The sequence below is a fragment of the Bombina bombina genome, chromosome 9, assembly GCF_027579735.1.
Source record: "Bombina bombina isolate aBomBom1 chromosome 9, aBomBom1.pri, whole genome shotgun sequence".
Lineage (NCBI taxonomy): Eukaryota > Metazoa > Chordata > Amphibia > Anura > Bombinatoridae > Bombina > Bombina bombina.
Genome location: NC_069507.1, coordinates 63,962,231 through 63,989,103, shown reverse-complemented (window position 1 = coordinate 63,989,103; position 26,873 = coordinate 63,962,231). Strand labels below are relative to the sequence as shown.

The 26,873-nt window shown below is 35.7% G+C and overlaps 1 protein-coding gene across 1 annotated transcript in view; it reads left to right on the top strand.

The window, feature by feature from the left end:
• The window catches only part of LOC128639916 (anthrax toxin receptor 1), a 146,754-nt gene that overhangs the window by 22,652 nt on the left and 97,229 nt on the right, over positions 1-26,873 (top strand). Inside the window, exons 2-7 of the mRNA XM_053692174.1 lie at positions 440-511; positions 4,377-4,448; positions 9,535-9,616; positions 14,840-14,873; positions 18,401-18,477; positions 20,617-20,685. Of these exons, the coding sequence (XP_053548149.1) occupies positions 440-511; positions 4,377-4,448; positions 9,535-9,616; positions 14,840-14,873; positions 18,401-18,477; positions 20,617-20,685 (406 nt within the window). The remainder of the gene's footprint in view (positions 1-439; positions 512-4,376; positions 4,449-9,534; positions 9,617-14,839; positions 14,874-18,400; positions 18,478-20,616; positions 20,686-26,873) is intronic.

Here is a 26,873-nt window from a genome sequence, read left to right as displayed (position 1 = left end):
ATGCTATTGCTGTAAAAATACAGTCAAGTGGACAGTAACACTAAAAATCAAGAATTTTCCATTTCTTAGAACCAGACGTGCTTATTACAGGCTTCACAAGGTTTACCCTGATACATATCTGTCGCTTATTGGTTTCACCAGAGATTATTTGATAAGAAACTGTAAAACAATGGCTATTTTGCTAACTGTGTGATTGTCTTATCCAGTAACAAGTCCACATTGCTTTGCAGGAAAGAAGGTTATTAATGGATTCTAAAGATTTTAAAAGTTGCCAAGTATGTTCATATATTGGAGGCTGAAGAAAAATCTTTTAATTAAGTGATTTACTCCTCTAATAACTAACTAGATGAATGTTAATCATTGGGTGGGACCTATTTAACGTAAGAATGCAGTAAATATTTGTATTCACATATCCCGATACCTCTGTTTTTCTTCATAGATCTGGTAGTGTGAAAAATCATTGGCATGAAATTTACTCATTTGTGGAAAGCCTTGCTGAAAAATTCATAAGGTGCGTATTATATTTCTTTATTCACACTATAGAGATTGTATCAGCTTGTGAGTATAATCATATGTTTACCCAGATATTGTTTTATTATCGTATAAAGAGTGTTACACTGCACATGTGTGATGGGAAGAATTCTGTTGTGTCTGTTTGCATTTCTCGTTATCACCCACGTCAACCATCTCTGTCATTTGATTTGCTAAGGACCACTAAACACAGTTGTATAACATAATCAATAAAGGCATAATAAAGAGAAAATGCAAGATAACTTAGTATGAATTGCAAATCAGTAGATTTATTTCAGATAAATGTCAGTTAGTTCCATTTTCCTTCCTAATGCATCAAAATGTTAGCAACCATTTAACAGCAAATATGTGGAAACTTTCTTAACAAACTATTCTGAGACTATAGAGCCCCAGAAAGATTTGCGATTGAATTAAAGGACCAGTAAAATACAGTAGATTTGCATAATCAACAAATGCATGATAAAAAGACAATGCCATAGCACTTAGGAGCCGATTTATCAATGTCTGGCGGACCGGCTCATGTCTACCAGACATTGCTGAATGCCGACCGAATACGCTGTCAGGATTTAACATTGCACAAGCAGTTAGTTTAGGTCTGGAAGGAGATCCCTCAGGAGACCATCCGCCCCCTCATCAGGAGCAGGCACAGGCGTTGTAGGGAGGTCATACAGGCACGTGGAGGCCACTCACACTACTGAGCCTCATTTTGACTTGTTTTAAGGACATTACATCAAAGTTAGATCAGCCTGTAGTGTGTTTTTCCTCTTTAATTTTGAGTGTGACTCCAAATCCAGAACTCCATGCGTTGAAACATTTGATTTCCATTTTTTAATTTTTGTGTGATTTTGTTGTCAGCACATTCAACTATGTAAAGAACAAAGTATTTTATTAGAATATTTCATTCATTCAGATCTAGGATGTGTTATTTTAGTGTTCCCTTTATTTTATAGAGCAGTGTATATATATATATATATATATATATATATATATATATATATATATATATATATGTGTGTGTGTGTGTACATATATATTAATGTATTTATATGTGTAGACATATCTACACATACACAAAAATATTAATATATATGTACACACAAAAAGACATATATATATATATATATATATATGTGAATTAGAGCCCTTTACCATTAAGTAGATGAAAACATTATTGAACATATTTATGCAATATTCATATTTAATAAAGATTTTAACTATGTATTTACTGTTAATATTTCACATTTGCTAATGCAAATATGCTATGTTGTTTGTGCAGTGGGTGTTTGTTTTTTATCAACAATTTTCTTTTCTCCATTGACTTCTATGGGGAATGCGAAATGCGATGGTGTTTGCTTAATCTCGGGTGTTGTTGTTTTTCCCCCCACTTTTTTGTCTCCATTGATTCCTATGGGGGAATACATGCATGCGTAAACTCAATTTAGAATTTTTGCGCTATTCGGGTTAACGCTTGCGCAAAATAAGTTTATTTTGGAACTTGTAATATGATCGCAACCCGACTAGTGCAAAAAGCTTAACTCTAGCAACGTTTTTGCAATCGTGGAAAAAAAAATACAGGGCCACTTGTAATCTAACCCTAAATGTTATAAATAAAAAACAGGGAAAATCTAACTTCTATTTTGTAAAAACAAATGTCAAGCGAACATTAAACATTCATTTAGAATGGAAGAAGACGACATTTGTTATTTTTAACGTTTGAAGATCCCCAACATATAACCAATATTGCCAAGAGAAAATCTCAGTGTTGAGACTCTTATCTCTGCCTTTCTATAAACTCTTTCAATATCTTATATCCCAAAGGATCTATCAGATGAATCTTGTAGAATATCCTCCAACCACTTAATGCTCAACATCTGTTCAACCCTCCAGCAAACAGTTGAAACATCACTGACAGCAAAGAAAGACAAACGTACAAAAGTGTTTCTTGGGTTGACACTTGACTCATTTTTCACACACAACCGCTCAAAATATTTTGGCATTTTCCTCTATGGAACATCTTTGTAATCCCAGATTTTACCCACCATTCCACATCTCAGCTGTTAAATTATTTCTCCAACAATTTAATCGCCTGTCTATGCACGTCCTTTTTTTTTTCTCCTTGATCTCATTTACAGAAATTGTCTGCGCTACTTATGCTGTTGAGATCTGCACCATATTAATTCCCATGGGGCTGACCTTGGGAACATATGGAGTCTCTAATTGTATATAGGCTGTGGGCATGTTATTTATTTACAGGCAAAAGAAAGCATGGTAAGTAGACACCAGTCAGAATATTAAAAATCTCCAAGACTGGCACGTCCTGTGTGCTTCTGTGCCAATACCAGAGTTTATAAAAGAATAAATAAAAAAAAAGGTGATAATAAACTCTCCCCTTTTTTAAAATCAGATCCGGAATGTAAGGGATATTTTAGATGGGAGTTGTAATAACCCCCATGCTCCACCGCCCACTTCAAAAGTAAAAAAAATGATCTCCAATCAGCACTCTAGCTACAACAAAAGTGCCATATGGGGAGAGCACTGATTGGAGAACAATTCAAACCGTTATGCACAGAAACATTGATGTTTGAAGTGGGCGGTGGAGCGCAGGATATTTGAATTTCATATCTATATTAAAAAGTAAGTTATAGCGCAACTTTATTACAATTGATTAATTAAACTCCATCTAAAATATCACTAACATTCCAGATCTTATTTTAAAAAGGTGAGAGTTTACCAGCACTTTAAAAGGACACTAAAGTCACAATTTTTCTGTTACAGAATCACAAGTCTGAAACCTCAATTTTCCTTCTATTATTGTTTTATGGCCCTATCCCTGTGTACTGCCCTCTGTTTATTCTCTGCCTAGCTTCTTTACCATTTTTTTATTTCTATGACAAAGCGTGGGATACAGCAAATTAGCAGATGTACCATCCGCTGTAATGCAGAATAGAATAGCGCCTCTGCACAGTAAAAAGTTACCCAAGAGCCCTAGAAGCTGAATTCTACACTACAGGGGAAGAAATAAAGACGGTAAAGGAGCTTGGTGAAGGGTAAAGAGAGGGAGGAAGTGGGAACGGGGATCATAATATAATAATAAGTGGAGAGATGTGGTCCAAGACTGATCATTACCTTTAAAAGGGACAGTAAAGTCAAAGTAAAGGTTCCATGATTCCGATAGAGCATGCAATTTGAAACATATTCCTAATTTACTTCTATTATCAAATTTGCTTTGTATGCTCCTTCAACAAAGGATACCAAGAGAATGAAGTAAATTGGCAATTAGTAAATTGGAAAGTTGTTGACACTTGTATGCTCTGTCTGTCTGAATCATGAATGCAAAAAAGAATAATTATCATGTCCCTTTAACAATGTATGTGATAATGAAGCAGAAAAGAAGTTAGCAACCATTTTTAACATCAAATATGTGGAAAAGTTTCTTAAACTATTCTGAGATTATAGAGCTCCAGAAAGGTTTGCGATTGAATTAAGTAAGCAGTTTTGCCACCAATGTGAAAAATGACCTTGTCCTTTCTGATGCCATTTTTTATTTCTAACCCATTTCTGATGTTTTAGACTTAATGATATAGACTAATAACTTTATCATGGTATGTTGAATCACATGTATGCATTTCCAACGTTTAGAGAGCTGTGAAGAGAACAGGATTAATGATTTCACTGCTAGGCTTGATTTTATTTGCTTATTATGATTTTTTTTATTTTTTTTTTCCTGGATTAAAGCAGAGAGGTTCTTAAAACCGGTCCTGATTGTGCCTCACTCTTATAGGTTGTATAGCATTTTGCCTGTTCAGAGATCCAGTACTCACTTGTGTTTTTTCCCCTTGGTACAGTCCCATGCTGCGAATGTCATTCATTGTCTTCTCATCTCGGGCTACTACTATCTTAAGACTGACAGAGAACAGGTAAGCGGATTGTAATATACACTATATCACTGCTTGTCACGTTGTCTATATAAAATGCTTCATCAACGTATTCTGTAATTAGCATGGATTGTAAGAACTGTCCTATTTACTGAACATCTTCACATTTTTGAAGACTTTGTTTAGGAATTTGTAATTGTATGGGAATAATGTAATCAAATAAATTATTTTCAACATACTGAGTGACAATATAAATATATGCAAACAATCTGGATGTGACCTTAGAAAAGGAAGGTGACATTCCGAACGCTGTTGGAGTGTCATGTTTACTTTTTCAGTTGACAAATGTAGGCAGCTTGTATAACCTAATTGATTGTGTAGTTACATTTATGTAATGTATCTTTCCTTTAAATGCATTGCTTATGGTCTGATTATTTATTTTTTGCATGTGCTCTACACCAGTGGTTCTCAACCAAAGTGACCTCAAGGCCCGGAAAATTTTAGCTAGACATGTCGAGGGCCCGCTAGTTTTATATATATATATATATATATATATATATATATATATATATATATATATATATATATATATATATATATATATATATATAAATATAAATATATAAAGTGAGCAGCAGGGGCGGACTGATCAGCCAGGCAAATAGGACCTGGGCCGAGGGACAAGCAAGTAGGGGGGCCCACAAATGGCATCTCCACGGATCCTGGTGCATTCCTTAAAGGGACAGTTTACTCAAAAAATTTCTCCCCTTTAATTTGTTCCCATTGATCCACTTTACCTGCTGGAGTGTATTAAATTGTTTACAAGTAGCTCCTTTACCCTTATATTGGCATTTGAAATTTTTGATTTAGCATGTGGTATCCCCACCTATTCTAAAAGTTTGTGGCCGCGCGTACCAGCTATAGATAAGCTTTGTAAACACAGCCAGCAGAAGAAATTACACTCACAGTGGGATATAGCAGAGATAAGGTAATAAAATGTTGATTTTCCATTGTTCTCTCAAAGTACTGGTGATTGTTTTATGGACAGATATAAGATAAAGAAACAGGTATATGTGCACAATGTGATACAGTAATGAGATCTGATTGTACCTACAAGCTCAACCCATTTTATTAGGTTGTGGCTTCAAAACACAAAATCAGAGCTTTAATATACAGAAATAAACCTTAAAAAGCTAATTTTCATACATTTCTTACTCTGCAGTTGGTAAAAAAAGCAATCGTAAACACATTAAGGGAAAAACTATTTTACAGTATACTGTCCCTTTAAGCTGGAGTTTTCAGTTGCCCTATCAGTAACTAAGCAAAAAAAGTGTGGGTTTAGAGGGGCCCTGGCGGGGGTCTGTCGCTGTGAGGGCCATGGAGTGTGGGGTCTGGCCCTGGAGGTTGGGTACCCTTTTTCTGGACCTTAATGTTGGGGGTCCTGGCTCTGGAGGTTAAGGGGCCTGTTGGGGGCAGGGCAGGGAGGCTACCATGTTCATTTGCATAAAATGTAATACATTTTGGTCAGTGTGAAAAAGTGTTCCTGGGACCTTGATTCCTGGGACATTGATTGGTATCAGTCTGCCCTTGGTGTGCAGTGAGGTAAGAGTGTGCAGTGGGGGCATGACAGGCCGGGGCCCACCAGCAGGGCTATCATGGCCCGGTACTGGGCCACGACCCGGTTGTTGAGAAACCAGGCTCTACACAGAACCAAACACTATATTCCTCCCAGCACCTCCAGTGTGCAAATGACTGCGTTAGTATAGTTACATAGCTGGGGAAAACCATAGTATGCTCTACCAATATTACTGCATTTTATACAGCAGTAACTACTGCTGGCTTCATTTTGAAACCAGTAGAGTTTTCTACTCAAAACTGTTCTTCTCTGGGATATAAAAGTGCAAGTGCACAGCTAGGCTGTGCGACTAGAGCTGCTGATTAGATAAGCGACAATTTCTGCTAGGAACCAGCAGTACTCTGTGGGTTTTAAGCAGTACTTTAAATATGTGTTTAAACCATTTACGGGGGTTTAAACACATAGCTTTGCAGTGTCACTAGTGATAAAATGACATACTCTAACAAATTACAATATGTCATTTTATCACTATAATGGCCCTTTAGCCAGAACCTATAGTTCTGGATCCTAAGTATTCAGTATTCCGAAGCAAAAAAATATTGTATGGTGGCTTGGATGATTTTTTTGCATAGTTTTCTGAGCTCTTATGGTCTTTAGAAAGCCCATAAGAGGTGGCTGAATCAAAGCTCTTCAACAAAGGAAAGCAAGAGAACAAAGTGAATTTGATAATGGAAGTAAATTAGAAAAAAATCATTTTATACTTTGATGTCTCTTTACTACTTATCACGTTAAGTCATTTTAGAATTAAAACTTATAATTAAAACTTCCAAATGGTTCAGTGCAATTATAAAATAAACATTTATTTATTTAATTTGTGTACAAGTTTCATAGTTTAAAAGTGTGGTTTCAACTATTTTTTTATTTAAAAGATTTATTTATTAATATGTGAAATTAGCAAACTGGCAAGAAATCTGAGTTAGCAACAAGAATTTGTTTTATAATAAAATGTATTTTTATTATTACACTTTTAAGTCGTTTTTCTACAGCTGTATGTGTTCCACAAAAAGCAAACTCTAATTTAAAGGAACGTGAAACCCAACATTTTTATTTCATGTTTCAGATAGAACATGAAATTTTAACCCCTTAAAGGGACATAATACCTATATGCTAAAACATTTGAAAGTTATGCAAGATAACTGTAAAAAGCTGCCATGAAAATATCACCTGAACATCCCTATGTAAAAGTGAAAAGATATACTTCAACTGCTGTCAAGCTGCAAATAGCCAATCAGTATCATCAGTGCTGAGGTCATGCATTGCTTTGCAGTGATCACATGAGATTTCACTAATATCTTGTGAGATTTCATAATAAACTTCATTGAACTGAATAGGAAAATAACATGACTGTGCATGCACGTCAGATGCTCAATCCCTTGCAAGTCCTGGGACCACAAAGAAGTGGTCTATGGTCATGTGCTTAAAGTCTCTTTACAGTGAGGCGTGGATGTTCAGGTGATATTTTCTAGTCAGCTTTTTCCAGCTATGCTGCATCACTTTCAAGTGCTTCAACATTTGGGTATCATATCCCTTTAACGGCCAGAGCCATACATGGCGGCTGTGTCCTGGGCTGTTAGCACACCTGTCTCTCCTCTGTTGGCACAACCACGCTATTTCTGCATGCCTCAGGAGGTAGTGCAGAAATAGCGTAAAGAGGGACACCCCAGTCTAACGATTGCAAGGACATGATGGGATCAGTCTGTATCTCATGCTGCTGCTGGAAACCAGCAGCAGTACAGTAACTGTCAAAAAGAACTGTTACTGTGTATACAATCACTTTGACAGCGAGTCACAGTGATTGTATACTGAAAGTAGAGCCTAGATACTAGCATGCTGAAATGCATACTGGTATCAGGTTCAGTGGCCAATCACTGGAGGCCTCAGGAGTGAGGAAGTCCAGTGATTCACAAAGAAGTGGTCTATGGTCATGTGATCACTTTGACACCCAATCACAGTGATCACATGTCAAAAATGACAAGCCATTGTTTGTTAAGAATGATTTCTCTTGGCCCCTCCCCTTCTATCCCAGAGACCACCTACAGTGATAAAAGATTAACATTTATTTGAATATCGTGTACTTTTATTTTAATAAATATCCTTGAGTGTCTAAATTATACAAATATATACATTTGTGTAGCAGTTTAGAATTGGGTGACTATTTAGCTTACAGTCCAAGCATAGCAAATTTTAGGGTTAAACCAAAAACTCAATCTTTGTAGTACTTGGCCTATATTTGCTATAAATTACTTGGAAACCTAGACATTTGGGGTATTTATAAAATCTGTACAACATAATCTATTAGTTGGTATTTTACTTTAGCTACATTAGTTTTGTAAAAATGGTTATAAAGAAAACTGCAAAAAAAGTTTTTGTTATTTTATATAGACATATAGGGTATCACTAGAAAGGCCTGTTTGTTTGTTAAAAAAGGGTGTATATTATAATATGTATGGTTGCAATTAATAATTAAGGTGGAACCAATAGTGAGCAAAAATGCCTAAATAGTTTGTGTCATTTAAGCACAGAAACTGGGAAAAACCTTGGTCCTTAAAGGGACAGAAAACTCCAAAATTATCTTTCATTATTTAGGCAGAACATACAATTTTAAACAACTTTCCAATTTACTTCTATAATCAAATGTGCTTCATTATCTTGTTATCCTTTGCTGAAGGAACAGCATTGCACTACTGGTAGCTAGATGGAACATCTAGTTAGCCAATCACAAGAGACAAATGTGTGAAGGCACCAATCAGCAGCTAGCTCCCACTGGTGTAGGATATGTGTGCATTATTTTTCAACAAGGGATACCAAGAGAATGAAGCAAATTTTAAAATAGAAGCACATTTAAAAGTGTTTTAAAAAGGCATGCTCCATCTGAATCATGCAAGTTAAATTTTGACTTTTCTATCCTTTTAAGGGGTTAAACACCTTTCTAATTTACTTCTATTAGCAAATTTTCGTTTTCTTTGTATCTCTTGTTGAAAAAACAAGCAGGGGTGTACGCTCAGGAGCGTGCACGTGTCTGGAGCACTAAATGACAGCAGTCTTGCAAGAATGTTATACATTACCAAAAGCACTAGATGGCAGCACTATTTCCTGCCATGCAATGCTCCCGATACCTACCTAGGTATCCCTTCAACAACGAATACTATTGGATCAAAGGAAATTTTATTATAGACATAAAATAGAAACTTTATTTAAATTGTATGTTCTGTCTGAATGACAAAATAAATATTTTGGGATTCATATCCCTTTAAGACACCATTTTCACTTGTAAAAAGGCAAGTTACATAAGTATCAATTGTTTAATTTTTACTGCATAATTACTAGTGCATACAACATTTTATATTCACATTCATGTGTTGAGTTTTGGTGCAATCACTATATTTATAACTGGTAACTACATGTCCTTTTCTTTCTGCTGATATACTGACATATGCTACAGGGCACTAGCTGAATTTGATTTAGAATCTTTATCATGTGTCCCCTGTACAGAGAGGCGATTCAGCGAGGCCTGAATAAGCTGCGTACTGAAGTCCCTGGAGGAGACACGTTTATGCATGAAGGGTTGAAACAGGTTTGTAAATATATTTATACTCTAGATAGAGTTTATATAGAAAAAGTATTAATTACTGGACCAGACAAGGTCATAAATACTTTGTTACAAAAACCTCAATACAGAAGAGTTACCATCAATGCATAACTGAAAAGAATTGCAAGCTTTTAGGGCAATAGGCACTATATAACTAATTTTTTTATTTTTTATTTTTTTTTAAAAAAGGCCCCTAATTGTCAAGAAAACCTGCAACAGTTTTTCCTTTAACTAGCCGCTACGGTTATTATGACTGCAAAGATTGTATTTGTTTTTTGTCAGTAAACTTTTTGTGCTCTCATGAAAAAGCAGATAAGACAGTTATGGTAGGAGAATGTGTGTTTATGTGAGTGTGTGTGATTCCCAGTGTGTATGAAAGAGATTGTTTGTGAGAAAGAGTGTCTGCTTGTCTGAGAGAGTGTGTGTGAGATTTAGAGAGGATTGTGTTTGCCTGTGTTGTATGTGTGTGTGAGAGAGTATATGTGGGAAATGTGAGGTGTGAGAAAGTGTAGTGATTTGAGTGTGTTTCTGTGTGGTGTGAGAGAACATGTGTGTCTGAGATATGAGAAAGTGTATGTGTCTGCAATAGATGTGTGAGAGAGTATGTGTAAGTGTGAGAGTGTGTATGTAAGTGTGAGAGAGTATGTGTGTGAGAGAGAGTGTTTGTGTGTGTGAGAGTGTGTGTAAGAGTGAGAGAGTGTGTGTAAGAGTTAGAGAGTGTGTGTAAGTGTGAGAGAGTGTGTGAGTGTGTGTGTAAATGTGAGAAAGTGTGTGTGAGAGAGTGTATGTGAGTGTGTGTAAGAGTGAGAGAGTGTGTGTAAGAGTGAGATAGTGTGAGATAGTGAGAGTGTGTGTGTGTAATTGTGAGAGAGTGTGTGTGTGTAAGTGTGTGAGATCATTCACTGGTGCAGAGCCATAGCACTATTGTAAAACCTTATGCCAAACAGCGTATACACAGAACCAGTTCCCTAGTACAGAATGCCACAATAAGAAAAGACAGTACAGGAAAAACAAGTGACTTGCTGTTCTTGAAGCGATGTAACAGCTTATACTCCGTTTGTCAGCCTGGAAACCAAGTTGGGATAACACTCTCCTGTGTTTTACTCCATCTGCTGTGCTGATCTCTGGCTTCTAGATTACGTGAGAGTATGTGCTTCAATGCGCTTCCGGTTCAGGGGTAAAGTACATCAGCGGATCTCCTTCAGCCCAATAGCTGTCTCAGATAAATCCATTCAACAAATGGGGAAAGGAGAAGGAAAGAAAAGAGAGGAAAGGGGGGAAAAAATAATATTTTTTTTTTCTTTTTTCAAGGTACATAACATCCTAATGATATATATATAGATACATTTCTAACTTTTCTTGGAAATTGCACGCCCAAATTGAAACAGGCCCTCTTTTGTTCTTAAAAACCTGACAGACATATATATATCTGTAGACCTTTTTCTTTCCCTTTTATTTTCACAAAAAAAAAAAAGAGTGGCAAATTAGTTAACTAATTAGGTTTACTTCATAATATTATTGTACGGTATTTATTATTAGTACTTGCGATATATATATATATTATTAATTTATTTAAATCTCTCTTTTTACAAAAAACGTTTACAAGTTATATTATATCCCAAAAACATAAATAGACTAATATCTAGTATCCTCTTGGTATTTAAAATAGCCCAAATCAAAACAGGTCCACTATTGTCTTCTAGAATCTAACAGGTCCTCTTTTGCCCTCTAAAATCTGACAGTCTAACATCTGAGACTTTTCTGTGAAATTGATAGATATTAACAACACAGATAGATAATTTCTAATAATGATTTAAGAATGTCTAGCATCCTTTTGGTATTTAAATGGCCGATATCGAAACAGGTCCTCTTTTTCCTTTAAAAAACTGACAGTCAAACACTTGTGGTTCTCCTTTTTGATAATGATAGATTTTTACAATTCAGATAGATTAACTTCTAGTTTCTTTTGAATTTAGTATTGATCGAGACAGGTCCTCTTTTGCCCTCAAAAAACTGACAGACAAATATCTGCAGTTACCGCTGTGAAAATATTAACGGCAAAAAGTTATCTCTCTGTATTGGTTCATTTATACATTATCAAAGGGCAAAGAATATTTGGTATAAAATATCTGGTAAGATTTATTATTATCACGGTATATGATGATTAAACCTTTGCGTATTAAACCTTTGCGTATTGAACATCAAGAATTTAACTAATTCAGTACAGGAATTTTTACAATGTATCTTAAGGCTGACAATTGGCATTAATAGTGCATGTAATTTTTACTACAATGCTTTCAATTGGGGATAACAAATGAGAGACAGGTGCAGCTTGTTACAGACTTAGTATAAGTAATAGCAAAACACACTTCCCAGTTACATTTGAATACGGGGCAATCCGAAACGCGTCCTACAGTCTGAGAGGATGTGTCCTTGAAGCTTTGTTTTTATTTCACTGTTTCTTAATTTTGGTGTATGTTTACTCTCGAAGGTGATACCTTGTCACTTTTACAATTTGGATTTCAATAAAGGATCTTTTTATCAGCCGTTCTAGCATTTTCCCCCTTTTTTTTGTTGAATGGATTTATCTAAGTGTGAGAGAGTTTGAGAGTGTGTGTAAGTGTGAGAGAGTTTGAGAGTGTGTGTAAGTGTGAGAGAGTTTGAGAGTGTGTGTAAGTGTGAGAGAGTTTGAGAGTGTGTGTGTGTAATTGTGAGAGAGTGTGTGTAAGTGTGAGAGAGTTTGAGAGTGTGTGTGTGTGAGAGAGAGAGTTTGAGAGTGTGTAAGTGTGAGAGAGTTTGAGAGTGTTTGTGTGTAATTGTGAGAGAGTGTGTGTAAGTGTGAGAGAGTTTGAGTGTGTGTGTGTGTGTGAGAGAGAGAGTTTGAGAGTGTGTGTAAGTGTGAGAGAGTTTGAGAGTGTGTGTGAGAGAGAGTTTGAGAGTGTGTGTAAGTGTGAGAGAGTTTGAGAGTGTGTGTGTGTGTGTGAGAGAGTTTGAGAGTGTGTGTGTGTGAGAGAGAGAGAGTTTGAGAGTGTGTGTAAGTGTGAGAGAGTTTGAGAGTGTGTGTGTGTAAGTGTGAGAGAGTTTGAGAGTGTGTGAGAGAGTGTATGTATTCCTGCAGGCATGTGTGTGCTCACAAGCAAGCACACACAAATGCACAGAGCATTGTGGGTTTGATGATTTTAATCTCTTGTGTGGTGAGATTGTCTAAGAATTCTTGTCAGTACTGCAAGATACCTCAAAGCATTTTAGAAAGGCAAATTTTAGCTTAAAGGGACCCTGAACCCAAATTTATTTCTTTTGTGATTTAGATTGAGCATGCAATTTTAAGCAACTTTCTAATTTACACCTATTATCAAATGTTCTTCATTCTCTTGCCATCTTTATTTGAAAAAGAAGGCGTCTAAGCTAAGGAGCCAGCACATTTTTGGTTCAGGACCATGGACAGTACTTTTTTATTGGTGCTGTCTAATCAGCAAGGACAACCCAGTTGGTTCACCAAAAATGGGCCGACATCTAAACTTACATTCTTGCTTTTCAAATAAACATACTAAGAGAATGAAGAAAATTTGATAATAGGAGTAAATTAGAAAGTTACTTAAAATTGCATGCTCTATGTGAATCACAAAAGAAAAAAATTGGGTTCAGTGTCCCTTTAAGACCTGTTTATTTTGATATGTGCGGTTCTGGGTGTGAATAAATTACAGCTACATTACAGTATAATGCTCAAACAAAACCAACGTTTTTTGCTTAATTTCTTTCCATGTTGACGACTTTGTGATAGCACATATGAAACTGACTTCCAGTAACTATATCAGACTATACACAACAAAATATCTGCACAGGGTGGGAGAGTAACTTTATTTAATGGTATCAGTTTTATTATCTAGCAATGGGGGTGCTTTAAAATACTTGTTTTTAAGACATTGTTGTCCTTGTTTAGTAAGACATTCCCTTGCCTCTTTAAATTACAAAGCATTGTATGCAATATGAAGGCTAGAATGTACGTCATCAGGTCCAGAATCTAAGTGATGTTTTATAGGACATTTCTGTTTTAGAATAACATATCAGACAAATCTTAACTTTTTTAAAACAAATGAATAGCTGGTTAACTGCATTTAATTTTCAGTAGCCAAATGCCACCCACCTTTTGCCTTATTTGGGCTTTAGTCTGCAGTTTAAGCCAATTAGTGAAATATATTTAGCAGAGTTAGCCTTGGGTGCGTTTCATGTTCTGAGAAGTAGAAATTGCATAATTTTCATAGCTAAATTGCATGAAAATGGGGCAAAATAAATAATGAACATATAATACAAAGTTGTTTCATTATGCATAACTTAAAGGGATATTAAACAGTGCCCCATTGGTAAAAAATAAATAAATGTCAAACCAAAGTAAACATAAAAAGAAACAGATTGTGGGGGGGGGGGGGGGAATGGCTTACTTGAAAAATTAGCACTTACAAATTCTTAGTGTAGCCTCTGCCCCCAGTGTGATGAGTGGAGAATTTTGAAAACCTAAGTTTTTACTCTGTCAGTTCTGGGCATTAGCAAATCTGACTCTCTGTTATCTTCTAGTCTATTCACTAGCCTAGATGTTTTATGACATGAGGCTAAGATAAACCTTCCTGCAAAGGCCTCTCTTACTTGTAGGGCTGTGACAGGAAGTAAAAGACTGCAGAAATGTAATGTAAAAAATAAATTAAAGGTAAAATTAATTTAAATAGATGAATTATACATATTGCAATGCTTTCTGCTTAGTGTTGTTTTCAATGCAACAATGAAACCGACTGTTTAACATACCTTTTAACATTTTATTCAAAAATCTCAGGGTGTTTACTGTCCCTTTAAAGGGACATGAAACCCAACATTTTTTTTTCATGATTCAGATAGAGAATACAATTTTAAACAACATTCCACTTTACTTCTATTATCTAATTTGCTTAATTCTTTAGATATCCTTTGTTGAAGCAACAGCAATGCACAATGGTGAGCCAATCACACGAGGCATCTATGTGCAGCCACCAATTAGCAGCTACTGAGCCTATTTATATATGCTTTTCTACAAGGGAATGAAGCAAATTAGATAATTGGAAAGTTTTTTTTAAAAATGCATGCTCTTTATAAAAAACTGGTTTCATGTCCCTTTAAGTTAATGTTGTCCTAGGTAGTGCTGACCTGCTGACCTCATGTATTGATTATTTTCTTCTTTAGGCTACAGAACAGATCTATCAAGAGAATCATGGAGGTATGTAAATTTATTTTTATGGAGTCCTGTCTTGACGTATTTATATTGTTTTATATTATTATTCTGAAATAATTCAGTTTCATAATGTATTTTTATATCAATTATCAAAATAAGAAAATACCTTCCGCGCACACAAAAATGCTTCTGTATGTTTATATTCTATAGCAAAATATGTTTTATAAAGACACAGTCTAAAAGTACGATTTTGGATGGTTTGTAATAAATTGATTTGCCTCAGCTTTAGTAGGAAGGGGTGAAAATTTCAACACATTGGTTAAAATAAATATTGGCTTTGTTTGTTTTAAATAATTTTGAAAATTTTTTTTTTTTAATACTTGAACATTGCCATTCAAATGGTGATTCAAATTTAATTTTAAGTGTACGGGAATATTGAATAATATAGTTTAATACTGATTCCATCAACGGCATTGTATGTGTATGGGAATATTGAATATAACATCTGAATGTTGATTCTTTAGACTTAAAGGGACACTGAACCCAATTTTTTTCTTTTGTGATTCAGATAGAGCATGACATTTTAAGCAACTTTCTAATTTACTCCTATTATCAAATTCCTTCATTCTCTTGGTATCTTTATTTGAAATGCAAGAATGTAAGTTTAGATGCCGGCCCATTTTTGGTGAACAACCTGGGTTGTCCTTGTTGATTGGTGGATAAATTCATCCACCAATAAAAAAGTTCTATCCAGAGTACTGAACAAAAAAAAAACTTAGATGTCTTATTTTTCAAATAAAGATAGCAAGAGAACGAATAAAATGTGATAATAGGTGTAAATTAGAAAGTTGCTTAAAATTGCATGCTCTATCTGAATCACAAAATAAAAAAATTTGGGTTCAGTGTCCCTTTAAATGTAAAGGGATATAAAACCCCAAAAAAATATTTTGTGATTCAGGCATAGCATATAGTTTAAAAAAAAAGTTTCCAATTGACTTCTAGGGGTATATTTATTAATAGCGTATCATGTCCGCTGCTCAACGATAAATGCCGACAGCACACGCTGTCAGCATTTATCATTGCACCAGTAGTTCTTGTGAACTGCTGGTGCAATGCCGCCCCCTGCAGATTCGCAGCCAATCGGCCGCTAGCAGGGGGTGTCAATCAACCCAATCGTATTCAGAGCAGGCGGACAAGTTATAGAGCAGCGGTCTTTAGGCCGATGCTTCATAACTTCTGTTTCTGGCGAGCTCCATACGGAGCTTGATAAATCGCCCCCCTAGTATCAAATTTGCTTTGTTCCCATGGTATTCTTTGTTAGAGATACCTAGGTAGGCATCTGTAGCACTACACGGCAGGAAATAGTGCTGTCATCTCATGCTTTTGCAAATAGATAACATTCTTGTGAAACTGCTGCCATATAGTGCTCTAGACACATGCATGCTCCTGAGCTTACACCCATGCTTTTTTAACAAAAGATACCAAAAGAATAAAGAATATTTGATAGCAGAAGAAAATTAGAAAGTCGATTAACATTGCATGCTATTTCTGAATCATGAAAGAACATTTTTGGATTTCATATCTCTTTTTCAATCAATTTTTGTCTGTAAAATTAAAATGGACATTTCCATATTCAAATAATACTTTTAGTACTGGAAAATACTAGGGAGAATGAGAACTTAACCTTTGCAGGGGTTACGCACCCAGCTATATGCAAGTAATATATGCAATAATAATAATAGGCTTTAAAGCATTTGTTGTGCCTTTTTTATGTCAATAAAACCTGTGATGTCCGGATAAACAAATAACTTGCTCTTAAACAATCAGTCAGTGCTCATTTCCTTCTTTCCAATTCATCATAAAGAATATGAAAATGAAGTCTGACACTCGGGTATTTTAAGACAAGTGCCGTATGTGAGTATTTCTAGAGGCCCTGAAGGCTGAGACCAGCTTTCTCGCATAATTAATTAATCGGAGAGGGTTTTTACAGCAGCTAAGGGATATGGGAGGTGGCTTGCAAGCAATGCATTTAGCACTTAGCCTTATGACTCTTGTTTCATTTCATTGTATTATGATGTTACAGAGAGCATTCCTAAGGTGGAAAATAGAGCAGTTAAAGGGACATATTAAATGCAAAAATGACACAGAAGGGTTTATCACATAGGTAGAGTCCTACTGAGGAACTACAAGCTTTGCAATTCCCGAGGACGACATGACCAGTAATTGGTGGAGTTGTGTGACTGATTAGCTGACTGGTCCGATCCTGCGTGAGTCACAATCTGGACTTTACCAATGCATTTAAAGGGACATAAAACCCTTTTTTTTTTTTTTCTTTCATGATTCAGATAGAACATAACATTTGAAACAACTTTCTAATTTACTTCTATGATCATATTTTCTTTGTTTTCTTGTTATCCTTTGTTGAAAAGCAGAAATGTTAGCTCATGAGAAGGAAGCACATTAAATCATAGAAGTAAATTGGAAAGTTGTTTTAAATTGCATTGCTCTTTCTGAATCGTGGGTTTCATGTCCCTTTAAAGGGACAGTCTACACCAGAATTGTTATTGTTTTAAAAGATAGATAATCCCTTTATTACCCATTCCCTAGTTTTGCATAATCAACAGTGTTATATTAATGTACGTTTTACCTCTGTGATTATCTTGTATATAAACCTCTACAGACTGCCCCCTTATTTCAGTTCTTTTGACAGATTTGCATTTTAGCCAACCAGTGCTTAATCTTAGGTAACTCCACGTGCGTGTGCACAGTGTTATCTATATGATTCACATGAACTAACACCCTCTAGTGGTAAAAAACTGTCAAAATGCATTTAGCTTAGAGGCGGCCTTCAAGGTCTAAGAAATTAGCATATGAACCTCCTAGACTTAGCTTTTAACTAAGAATACCAAAAGAACAAAGCAAAATTGGTGATAAAAGTAAATTGGAAAGTTGTTTAAAATTGCATGCCCTATCTGAATAATGAAAGTTTATTTTGGACTAGACTGTCCCTTTAATTAGAGAAATATATTTTTCAATGTAATTTTTAATAAAAATCAGCCCTACCTTTACCCTCACCTTACCTACCTTTCATGGTTCAGATAGAACATACATTTTCAAACAACATTCCAACTTACTTCTATTATTAAATTTGCTTAATTTTCTTGGCATCCTTTGTTGAAGGAGCAGCCATGCATTACTGGGAGCTATCAGAACAGTGTGCTGCTGCTACTGAGCATACCTAACTGCTTTTCAATAAAGGATACCAAGAGACCAATGCAAATTAGATAATATAAGTATTTCTTGGGTTATATCTCCCTTTAAACGTAGTCACTGTACCTTGGCCTTTTTTCCTCTTCAAAAAGTGTTACAGCGAAGGGACACTCCTAAAGTGCATTCTAAAAGATTTTGCAGTGTCAGGTTTTACATTAACAAATCTTATTTTTCTCTTGCAGGAAATGAAAGGTATAGTTTATTTAGTTTTCAAGTTACTGGTTTTTGTGTCAGTACTTCTCTCATATCCTGATTACAAAGTAGTATCCATTGACTTTTCGTTTTTTTTTCTCTAACCATAGGTCGTGCTGCAAGTGTTATTATTGCGTTAACTGATGGAGAGTTGCAGCAAATTCAGTTTGAATATGCAGAATCAGAAGTATGTTCTACACTCAATGCCACCAAAACGTTTTATTTGTATTTCTTGTTAAAAACATATATTCCAAAATGAAATGTAATCATTTAAAAAGGGACAAAAAAACCATGAGCAAATCTATATATTTTCTGTTAAAATTGGATTTAGTTAAACGGACCTGAAAACCAAAATGTTTCCTTTTTTATGATTCAGACAGAGCATACAATTTAAACAACTTTCCAATTTACTGTTTATCATATATGCTTTGGGGCTAGATTTATCAAAGGCTAGGCAAACTCTGTATGTTCTTCTCCTGTAACTGCGCCCCAGCTCGCCTCCGGAGAGGCGCACATGTGCGCCTAAATTTATCAAAAAAATAGATGTAACTTTACGCAGGCGAGCTGGGGCGTAGTAATGATAAATTGCGCCTGTCGGGAACAGCATTTACTCCCTATTTACTCCCTATAAATATTTGCGCCGCCATGTTTTGATTATTAAAAAAACTTTTTTAGGTAACTAATTAGCTAATTTTTATATTATATAATGTTTCTGTGCTGTTTGTGCCATAAGTTGACACAAAAATGAATATATCTACATATCGATATAAACATATAAAACTTTTAGTACCATATGCGCCTGTGGAAGCGCAAATTACTGGGAATAACAGTATCTTCTTTGCGCTGAACTTTTAAAAATTAGTTGAAAGAGTAAAGTACTGCATCACACGATGTAAAAGCATGTATTATAATGGTGTTCGACTCAGTCTGTATGGCAAAATATACAACACCCAAATACAGCCGGAATTATCGGCGCAAAGCAATGATAAATAAGCAACTGGGCATATTTGTAGGTCGGGCTGTTAAATTACGCCTATTACTAATGTATATTGGTGCACTCGGGAGCGCGCCTGTGCGCCTAGGCGAATGCAAGTGAAGTGCGAAGAAGTTTCTTTCAGATTTGTGCAATTATAGGCGCAGAGTGCTTTGATAAATATAAGAATCCGTTTGTATGCGTTATTTTGGACGATATTAGAGGAGAATGGCTTTGATAAATCTAGCCCTTAGTGTCTTTTTACCCTTTGTTGAAGAAATAGCTGTGCACTACTGGGAGCTAACGGAACCCACGTGTGAGTCAATGATAAGAAGCATATATGAATCTGCAGCTAGCTCCCAGTAGCGCAATGCTTCTTCTGAGTATACCTAGGTGTGCTTTTCAATAAACGATACCAAAAGAACAAAGCAAATTAGATAATTAGTAGTAAAAAGGAAAATTGTTTAAAATCACATGCTCTATCTGAATCTTCAAAGCTAATTTTAACTTTATTGTCCTTTTAATCTCTGGGTTTTTATTTTTTTTATTTTTTTTGTTATTTTAAAGAGAAAAATTGTAGCAAATAACCTCAAACCCAGGCTCTGAAAAACAGATCAGACTCCAAGCGATAGCACATGTTCATTTAAATATGGCAGATTACTCTAAATTACTATAAACACATCAACAGCTGGGAAGGCGATACTCTTTCTTTGGTGCTCACACCTTGTGGTCACTTCCTGAGCAACAGGACACAACTAACATACAATTGCATGTGACACAAACAAGAGACGTGACATTTTTCAAAGACTTGTTTTGTTTTGTTTTGTTTGTTTTTTGCACCAGTTTACTTATTCATCAAACACAGGTTGTTTACATTAAAGGGATACTAACCCCAAATTTTTTTCTTTCACGATTCAGATAGAGCATGCAATTTTAAGCAACTTTCTAATTTACTCCTTTGTTCTCATGTTATCTTGATTTGAAAAAGCAGTAATAAAAGGTTAGGAGCCGGCCCATTTTTTAGTTCAGCACCTTGGTAGAGCTGCTGATTGGTTTGCTACATTTAGCCACAAATCAGCAAACTCATGTGCTGAACAAAAAATGGTCTGGCTCTAAAGCTTACAGTACTGCTTTTTCAAATCAAGATAGCATGAGAACAAAGAAAAATTGATAATAGGAGTAAATTAGAAAGGTGCTTAAAATCTCATGCTCTAATCTGAATCATGAAAGAAAAAAAATGGGTTTAGTATCCCTTTAAATAAGACAAAATATCAGATGCGTAGGTTTTTTTTTTTTACTAGACTAGAAAATGTTGTTCAAAGTGTATGACTGGAAAATGTCATTTTATCCTAGGCTCGGAGAGCCCGCAGTTTAGGTGCCACAGTTTACTGCGTTGGAGTTAAAGAGTTTAATGAAACACAGGTATGTATATAAGATATTGTTTTAGAGACCCTTATAAAAAAATTACGTTTTGAGCTCAGATTGAGAACTTTCCATTTGAAAGCAGTAAATATGGTCTTTTCGGGGCTGCCCTTTCGGGAAGGACTAAAGGGCGTACGCTCCAGGTCACGTGATTTGAGGGGCCTTGCACTGTCATCAGGGTTGAGGGTATGAGAAGGTGTAATGTACATCCTGCATTTGCTTTATGAGGAAGTGTTTATGGTATCAGGTGTAATATATAGTGTAATTTGTTATATATTATTGTTATTATCATAATTTATTGTATAGTGCTGCAAAATTCCGTAGGATATGAATGTTGGGACAGGGGTGAAGCATACAGGGGGAGGGGTATAAGAGGGTTGGGCTGAGGGGCCTCACAAATTTTTCTTGCCCAGGGCCCCACAAAAACTAACAGTGTCCCTATGTCTGTTTTTAATAGTGTAAATGGAATTTCCATGTGTTCAGATATAAAGTTGCATACCCCAAGATTACATTTACCTTAAGATGAAAGTAAGCAGATTTCACCAAAAAGGGACAGTAGTATTCCAATATAAACAGCTGCAGAGGCGATTGTGTGCTGCTTTCTGCCAATGGGTGAGCTATATGGCTTGTGATTGGCTGTACCACCTGTCATGCCAGATTTGTAAATAAAGTTGCATGACACTTGCATGAGCTCATTGTTATCTATATGAAACACATGAACTAATGCCCTCTAGTGGTCAAAATGCATTCAGATTAGAGGCAGTCTTCAAGGTCTAAGAAATTACCATATGAACCTCCTAGGTTTAGCTTGCAACTAAGAATACCAAGAGAACAAAGCAAAATTGGTGATAAAAATAAATTGGAAAGTTGTTTAAAATTACATTCATTATTTAAATCATGAAAGTTGTTTTGGACTTTACTGTCCCTTTAACTCCTCCTTTAAATGAGGAATAAAATGACCTTATAGAAACCCCCTTTTTGAAAAAAAAAAAAATTTAGTTTAAAGAACTAAAATTAATTGGCTAAAGGGAAAGTCTACCTGAAAATGTTTATTGTTTAAAAAGATAGATAATCCGTTTATTACCCATTCCCTAGTTTTGCATACAATTATATTAATATACTTTTTACCTCTGTGATTACCTTGTTACCTTGTATCTAAGCATCTGCAGACGACCCCCTTATCTCATTTCTTTCTACCATCTTGAATTGTAGCCAATTGGTGCTGGTTCCTACATAACTACATGGGAGTGAGTACAATGTTACCTATATGGCACACATAAACTAGCACTGTCTGCCTGTGAATAGCTGATAAAACACTCTAAAATATGAGGCTGTCTGCAGAGTCTTGGAAACAGTCAGAAATTTAGAAGTTTAAAGGTTATAAAGTATATTAATATAACAATGTTGGTTGTGCATAGCTGGGGAATGGGAAGTAAAGGTGATGTATATCTTTTTAAACGTTAAAAAATAAATAAAGTAGACTGTCCCTTTAAGGAAACTGCACAGCCCTTTCTGCCCAAAATAAACTAACACACAGCTGAGTCACATGACCCTCTGTTAAACTGCTGAAACTGCCCTCGCTACATACTTACTTTGCAGTTAAAAAAAAGATGGAGAGGACAGTCAAATTTTAAATATATTTTGTATTTGACAACATTTTGTGAAATGTTATTTTGTATGAATTTATTTATTGATCTATGTGAATGCTTTCTAAAGCAGTATTTCTCATCCTTTCGTAGCAAGTGACCCTTCATATGTATTTTCCGTATTTACGCCACCTACAAAACGGAAATACTGTACATTTTTTATTTTTTTTATTTACCAAATGCAAATGCTGCAAGTGTTTGTTTTCTCTGTAAGTTGCTTTCTTTCTCTGTGATTACCTTGTTACCTTGTATCTAAGCATCTGCAGACGACCCCCTTATCTCATTTCTTTCTACCATCTTGAATTGTAGCCAATTGGTGCTGGTTCCTACATAACTACATGGGAGTGAGTACAATGTTACCTATATGGCACACATAAACTAGCACTGTCTGCCTGTGAATAGCTGATAAAACACTCTAAAATATGAGGCTGTCTGCAGAGTCTTGGAAACAGTCAGAAATTTAGAAGTTTAAAGGTTATAAAGTATATTAATATAACAATGTTGGTTGTGCATAGCTGGGGAATGGGAAGTAAAGGTGATGTATATCTTTTTAAACGTTAAAAAATAAATAAAGTAGACTGTCCCTTTAAGGAAACTGCACAGCCCTTTCTGCCCAAAATAAACTAACACACAGCTGAGTCACATGACCCTCTGTTAAACTGCTGAAACTGCCCTCGCTACATACTTACTTTGCAGTTAAAAAAAAGATGGAGAGGACAGTCAAATTTTAAATATATTTTGTATTTGACAACATTTTGTGAAATGTTATTTTGTATGAATTTATTTATTGATCTATGTGAATGCTTTCTAAAGCAGTATTTCTCATCCTTTCGTAGCAAGTGACCCTTCATATGTATTTTCCGTATTTACGCCACCTACAAAACGGAAATACTGTACATTTTTTATTTTTTTTATTTACCAAATGCAAATGCTGCAAGTGTTTGTTTTCTCTGTAAGTTGCTTTCTTTATTATTTGTTGCTGTAATATTTTAACAGAGACAAAATAGAGTTTTATATTATGTCACATAAGAAAAAACCATATAATATTCGTTACCACATTTCTGCATCTAATTTCTGATATGCAGCTTATCAAGCTCATGTAATTGTGGAATACATGGGTATAGAACAATGTACCTGACACATTTCACTATGGAATATTTTCCTTATTTTACTGGAGTCTTATATCTAGCGCGCATCTCTGTGCGAATTCACAGCACAATGCACTCTCCCTGTGGCACAATTCATAGTAGCATTTTTGAACTCCAGTAGTTATTACTAACTGGCCAGATTTTCCTAAGAGTACCGGTGACAGTGAGCAAGCGGCTGACTATCCCAGGCAGGGATTTACAATCTGACCTGTTAGGGGTGCTTAAAGGGACAGTGTAATGTATTTTTTTCTTCACTTTAATAATGTATTCTCAATAATCTGTTTTAGATGCTAGAGTGTATATATACATATTTTATTTTTTGCAAATAATTCCTTTACCTTTGTTTTGTCATTTAAAATATTTGGGTTTGCCTTTTGAATCTTCCAGCTTTACTGAAAATGTCAACAGTTGAATTTTGACTATAAAAATTATATGTAAACATAGCCAGCAAAATAAATGACATTCCCAGCAGGGAGAGTGATACATAAGTACTAAAATGTTCTTGTTCAATTGTTCTTTTGAAGTATTGTATTAAGCCAGAGAAAAGATAAGGAATTTTTTGAGTGATAAGATAAGGAGATCTGATCTCCCTGCAAATTCAACCCATTTAATGGATTGTGGTGTTAAAGAGCAAAACCAGCTATTTGATATACAAAAATAATCCTAACAAAGCAATTTCCCATACAATTATACTCTGCTGCTGGTATAAGTCATTGGAAACGCATTTAGGGGAAATAACATTTCTAAAGGGACACTGAACCCAAAAAAATTTCTTTCATGATTCAGATAGAACATGAAATTTTAAGCAACTTTCTTCTAATTTACTCCTATTATCAATTTTTCTCCGTTCTCTTGCTATCTTTATTTTAAAAGCAGGAATGTAAATCTTAGCAGCCAGCCCATTTTAGGTTCAGCACCATGGATAGCACTTGCTTATTGGTGGCTTACATTTAACCACCAATAAGCAAGCATAACCCAGGTTCTCAACCAAAAATGGGCCGGCTCTTATGCATCACATTCCTGCTTTTTAAATAAAGATAGCAAGACAACAAAGAATAATTTATAATAGTAGTAAATTAGAAAGTTGCTTAAAATTGCATGCTCTATCTGAAACATGAAATAATGTTTTTGGGTTTAGTGTCCCTTTAAGGTAGAACTGAGCAACAATGTTTTCCGTGATACACTGAATGTTTACCTTGGCGTCATCAGGTGCTAGAATACCTATTTGCCAGTGCTCCAGATATCACCAGGGGGGTATGTGTACCACAAGTTGAAAATCACTCTGCAGCAAATTCCTACTTTAGAGTTGTCGTATGTTCAGTTTCTGCACATTTCTATTTCGTTGCTGTGCCTATATGGGTATTAAATAAATCTTATATACAGCAAGTTCATAGTAAAACCGTTGCTTCACAATACCCATCTGCAGCTCTCTGTCTAATCATAAGGTCTGGAGTTAGCATTTCATACATAAGGACAGAGAAAGCCCTCGGCACTGAGGCATATTTATATAGACGGAGACAACATGGCTTTCATCAGTTATCTTACTGGATTTGCACAGATTACTGGGATATTGTTAAAAATCTAGACATATGTAGAAACTTTCCTTTTATGTAATAAAATACATATAATTAAATGCTAAATTGTTGTAAAATATTTTAGGGACAAAACATACAGGGAGTGCAGAATTATTAGGCAAATGAGTATTTTGACCACATCATCCTCTTTATGCATGTTGTCTTACTCCAAGCTGTATAGGCTCAAAAGCCTACTACCAATTAAGCATATTAGGTGATGTGCAGCTCTGTAATGAGAAGGGGTGTGGTCTAATGACATCAACACCCTATATCAGGTGTGCATAATTATTAGGCAACTTCCTTTCCTTTGGCAAAATGGGTCAAAAGAAGGACTTTACAGGCTCAGAAAAGTCAAAAATAGTGAGATATCTTGCAGAGGGATGCAGCACTCTTAAAATTGCAAAGCTTCTGAAGTGTGATCATCGAACAATCAAGCGTTTCATTCAAAATAATCAACAGGGTCGCAAGAAGCGTGTGGAAAAACCAAGGCGCAAAATAACTGCCCATGAACTGAGAAAAGTCAAGCGTGCAGCTGCCAAGATGCCACTTGCCACCAGTTTGGCCATATTTCAGAGCTGCAACATCACTGGAGTGCCCAAAAGCACAAGGTGTGCAATACTCAGAGACATGGCCAAGGTAAGAAAGGCTGAAAGACGACCACCACTGAACAAGACACACGCTGAAACGTCAAGACTGGGCCAAGAAATATCTCAAGACTGATTTTTCTAAGGTTTTATGGACTGATGAAATGAGAGTGAGTCTTGATGGGCCAGATGGATGGGCCCGTGGCTGGATTGGTAAAGGGCAGAGAGCTCCAGTCCGACTCAGACGCCAGCAAGGTGGAGGTGGAGTACTGGTTTGGGCTGGTATCATCAAAGATGAGCTTGTGGGGCCTTTTCGGGTCAAGCTCAACTCCCAGTCCTACTGCCAGTTTCTGGAAGACACCTTCTTCAAGCAGTGGTACAGGAAGAAGTCTGCATCCTTCAAGAAAAACATGATTTTCATGCAGGACAATGCTCCATCACACGCGTCCAAGTACTCCACAGCGTGGCTGGCAAGAAAGGGTATAAAAGAAGAAAATCTAATGACATGGCCTCCTTGTTCACCTGATCTGAACCCCATTGAGAACCTGTGGTCCATCATCAAATGTGAGATTTACAAGGAGGGAAAACAGTACACCTCTCTGAACAGTGTCTGGGAGGCTGTGGTTGCTGCTGCACGCAATGTTGATGGTGAACAGATCAAAACACTGACAGAATCCATGGATGGCAGGCTTTTGAGTGTCCTTGCAAAGAAAGGTGGCTATATTGGTCACTGATTTGTTTTTGTTTTGTTTTTGAATGTCAGAAATGTATATTTGTGAATGTTGAGATGTTATATTGGTTTCACTGGTAAAAATAAATAATTGAAATGGGTATATATTTGTTTTTTGTTAAGTTGCCTAATAATTATGCACAGTAATAGTCACCTGCACACACAGATACCCCCCTAAAATAGCTATAACTAAAAACTACTTCCAAAACTATTCAGCTTTGATATTAATGAGTTTTTTGGGTTCATTGAGAACATGGTTGTTGTTCAATAATAAAATTAATCCTCAAAAATACAACTTGCCTAATAATTCTGCACTCCCTGTAGTTTATTAAACCATAAAGCTAATTAGTTTCCTGTTAGTTATGTTTATTTATAGTATATTTAAAAATGGTTAGTATACAACACTTATTGCATTTTCATTGTTCCTCTGCTGTTAGCGCTCATTTGAGAGAAAGAGAGATTGCACATATTATGTATTTTGATCCTTCCAACGGGGTTAAAGTCCA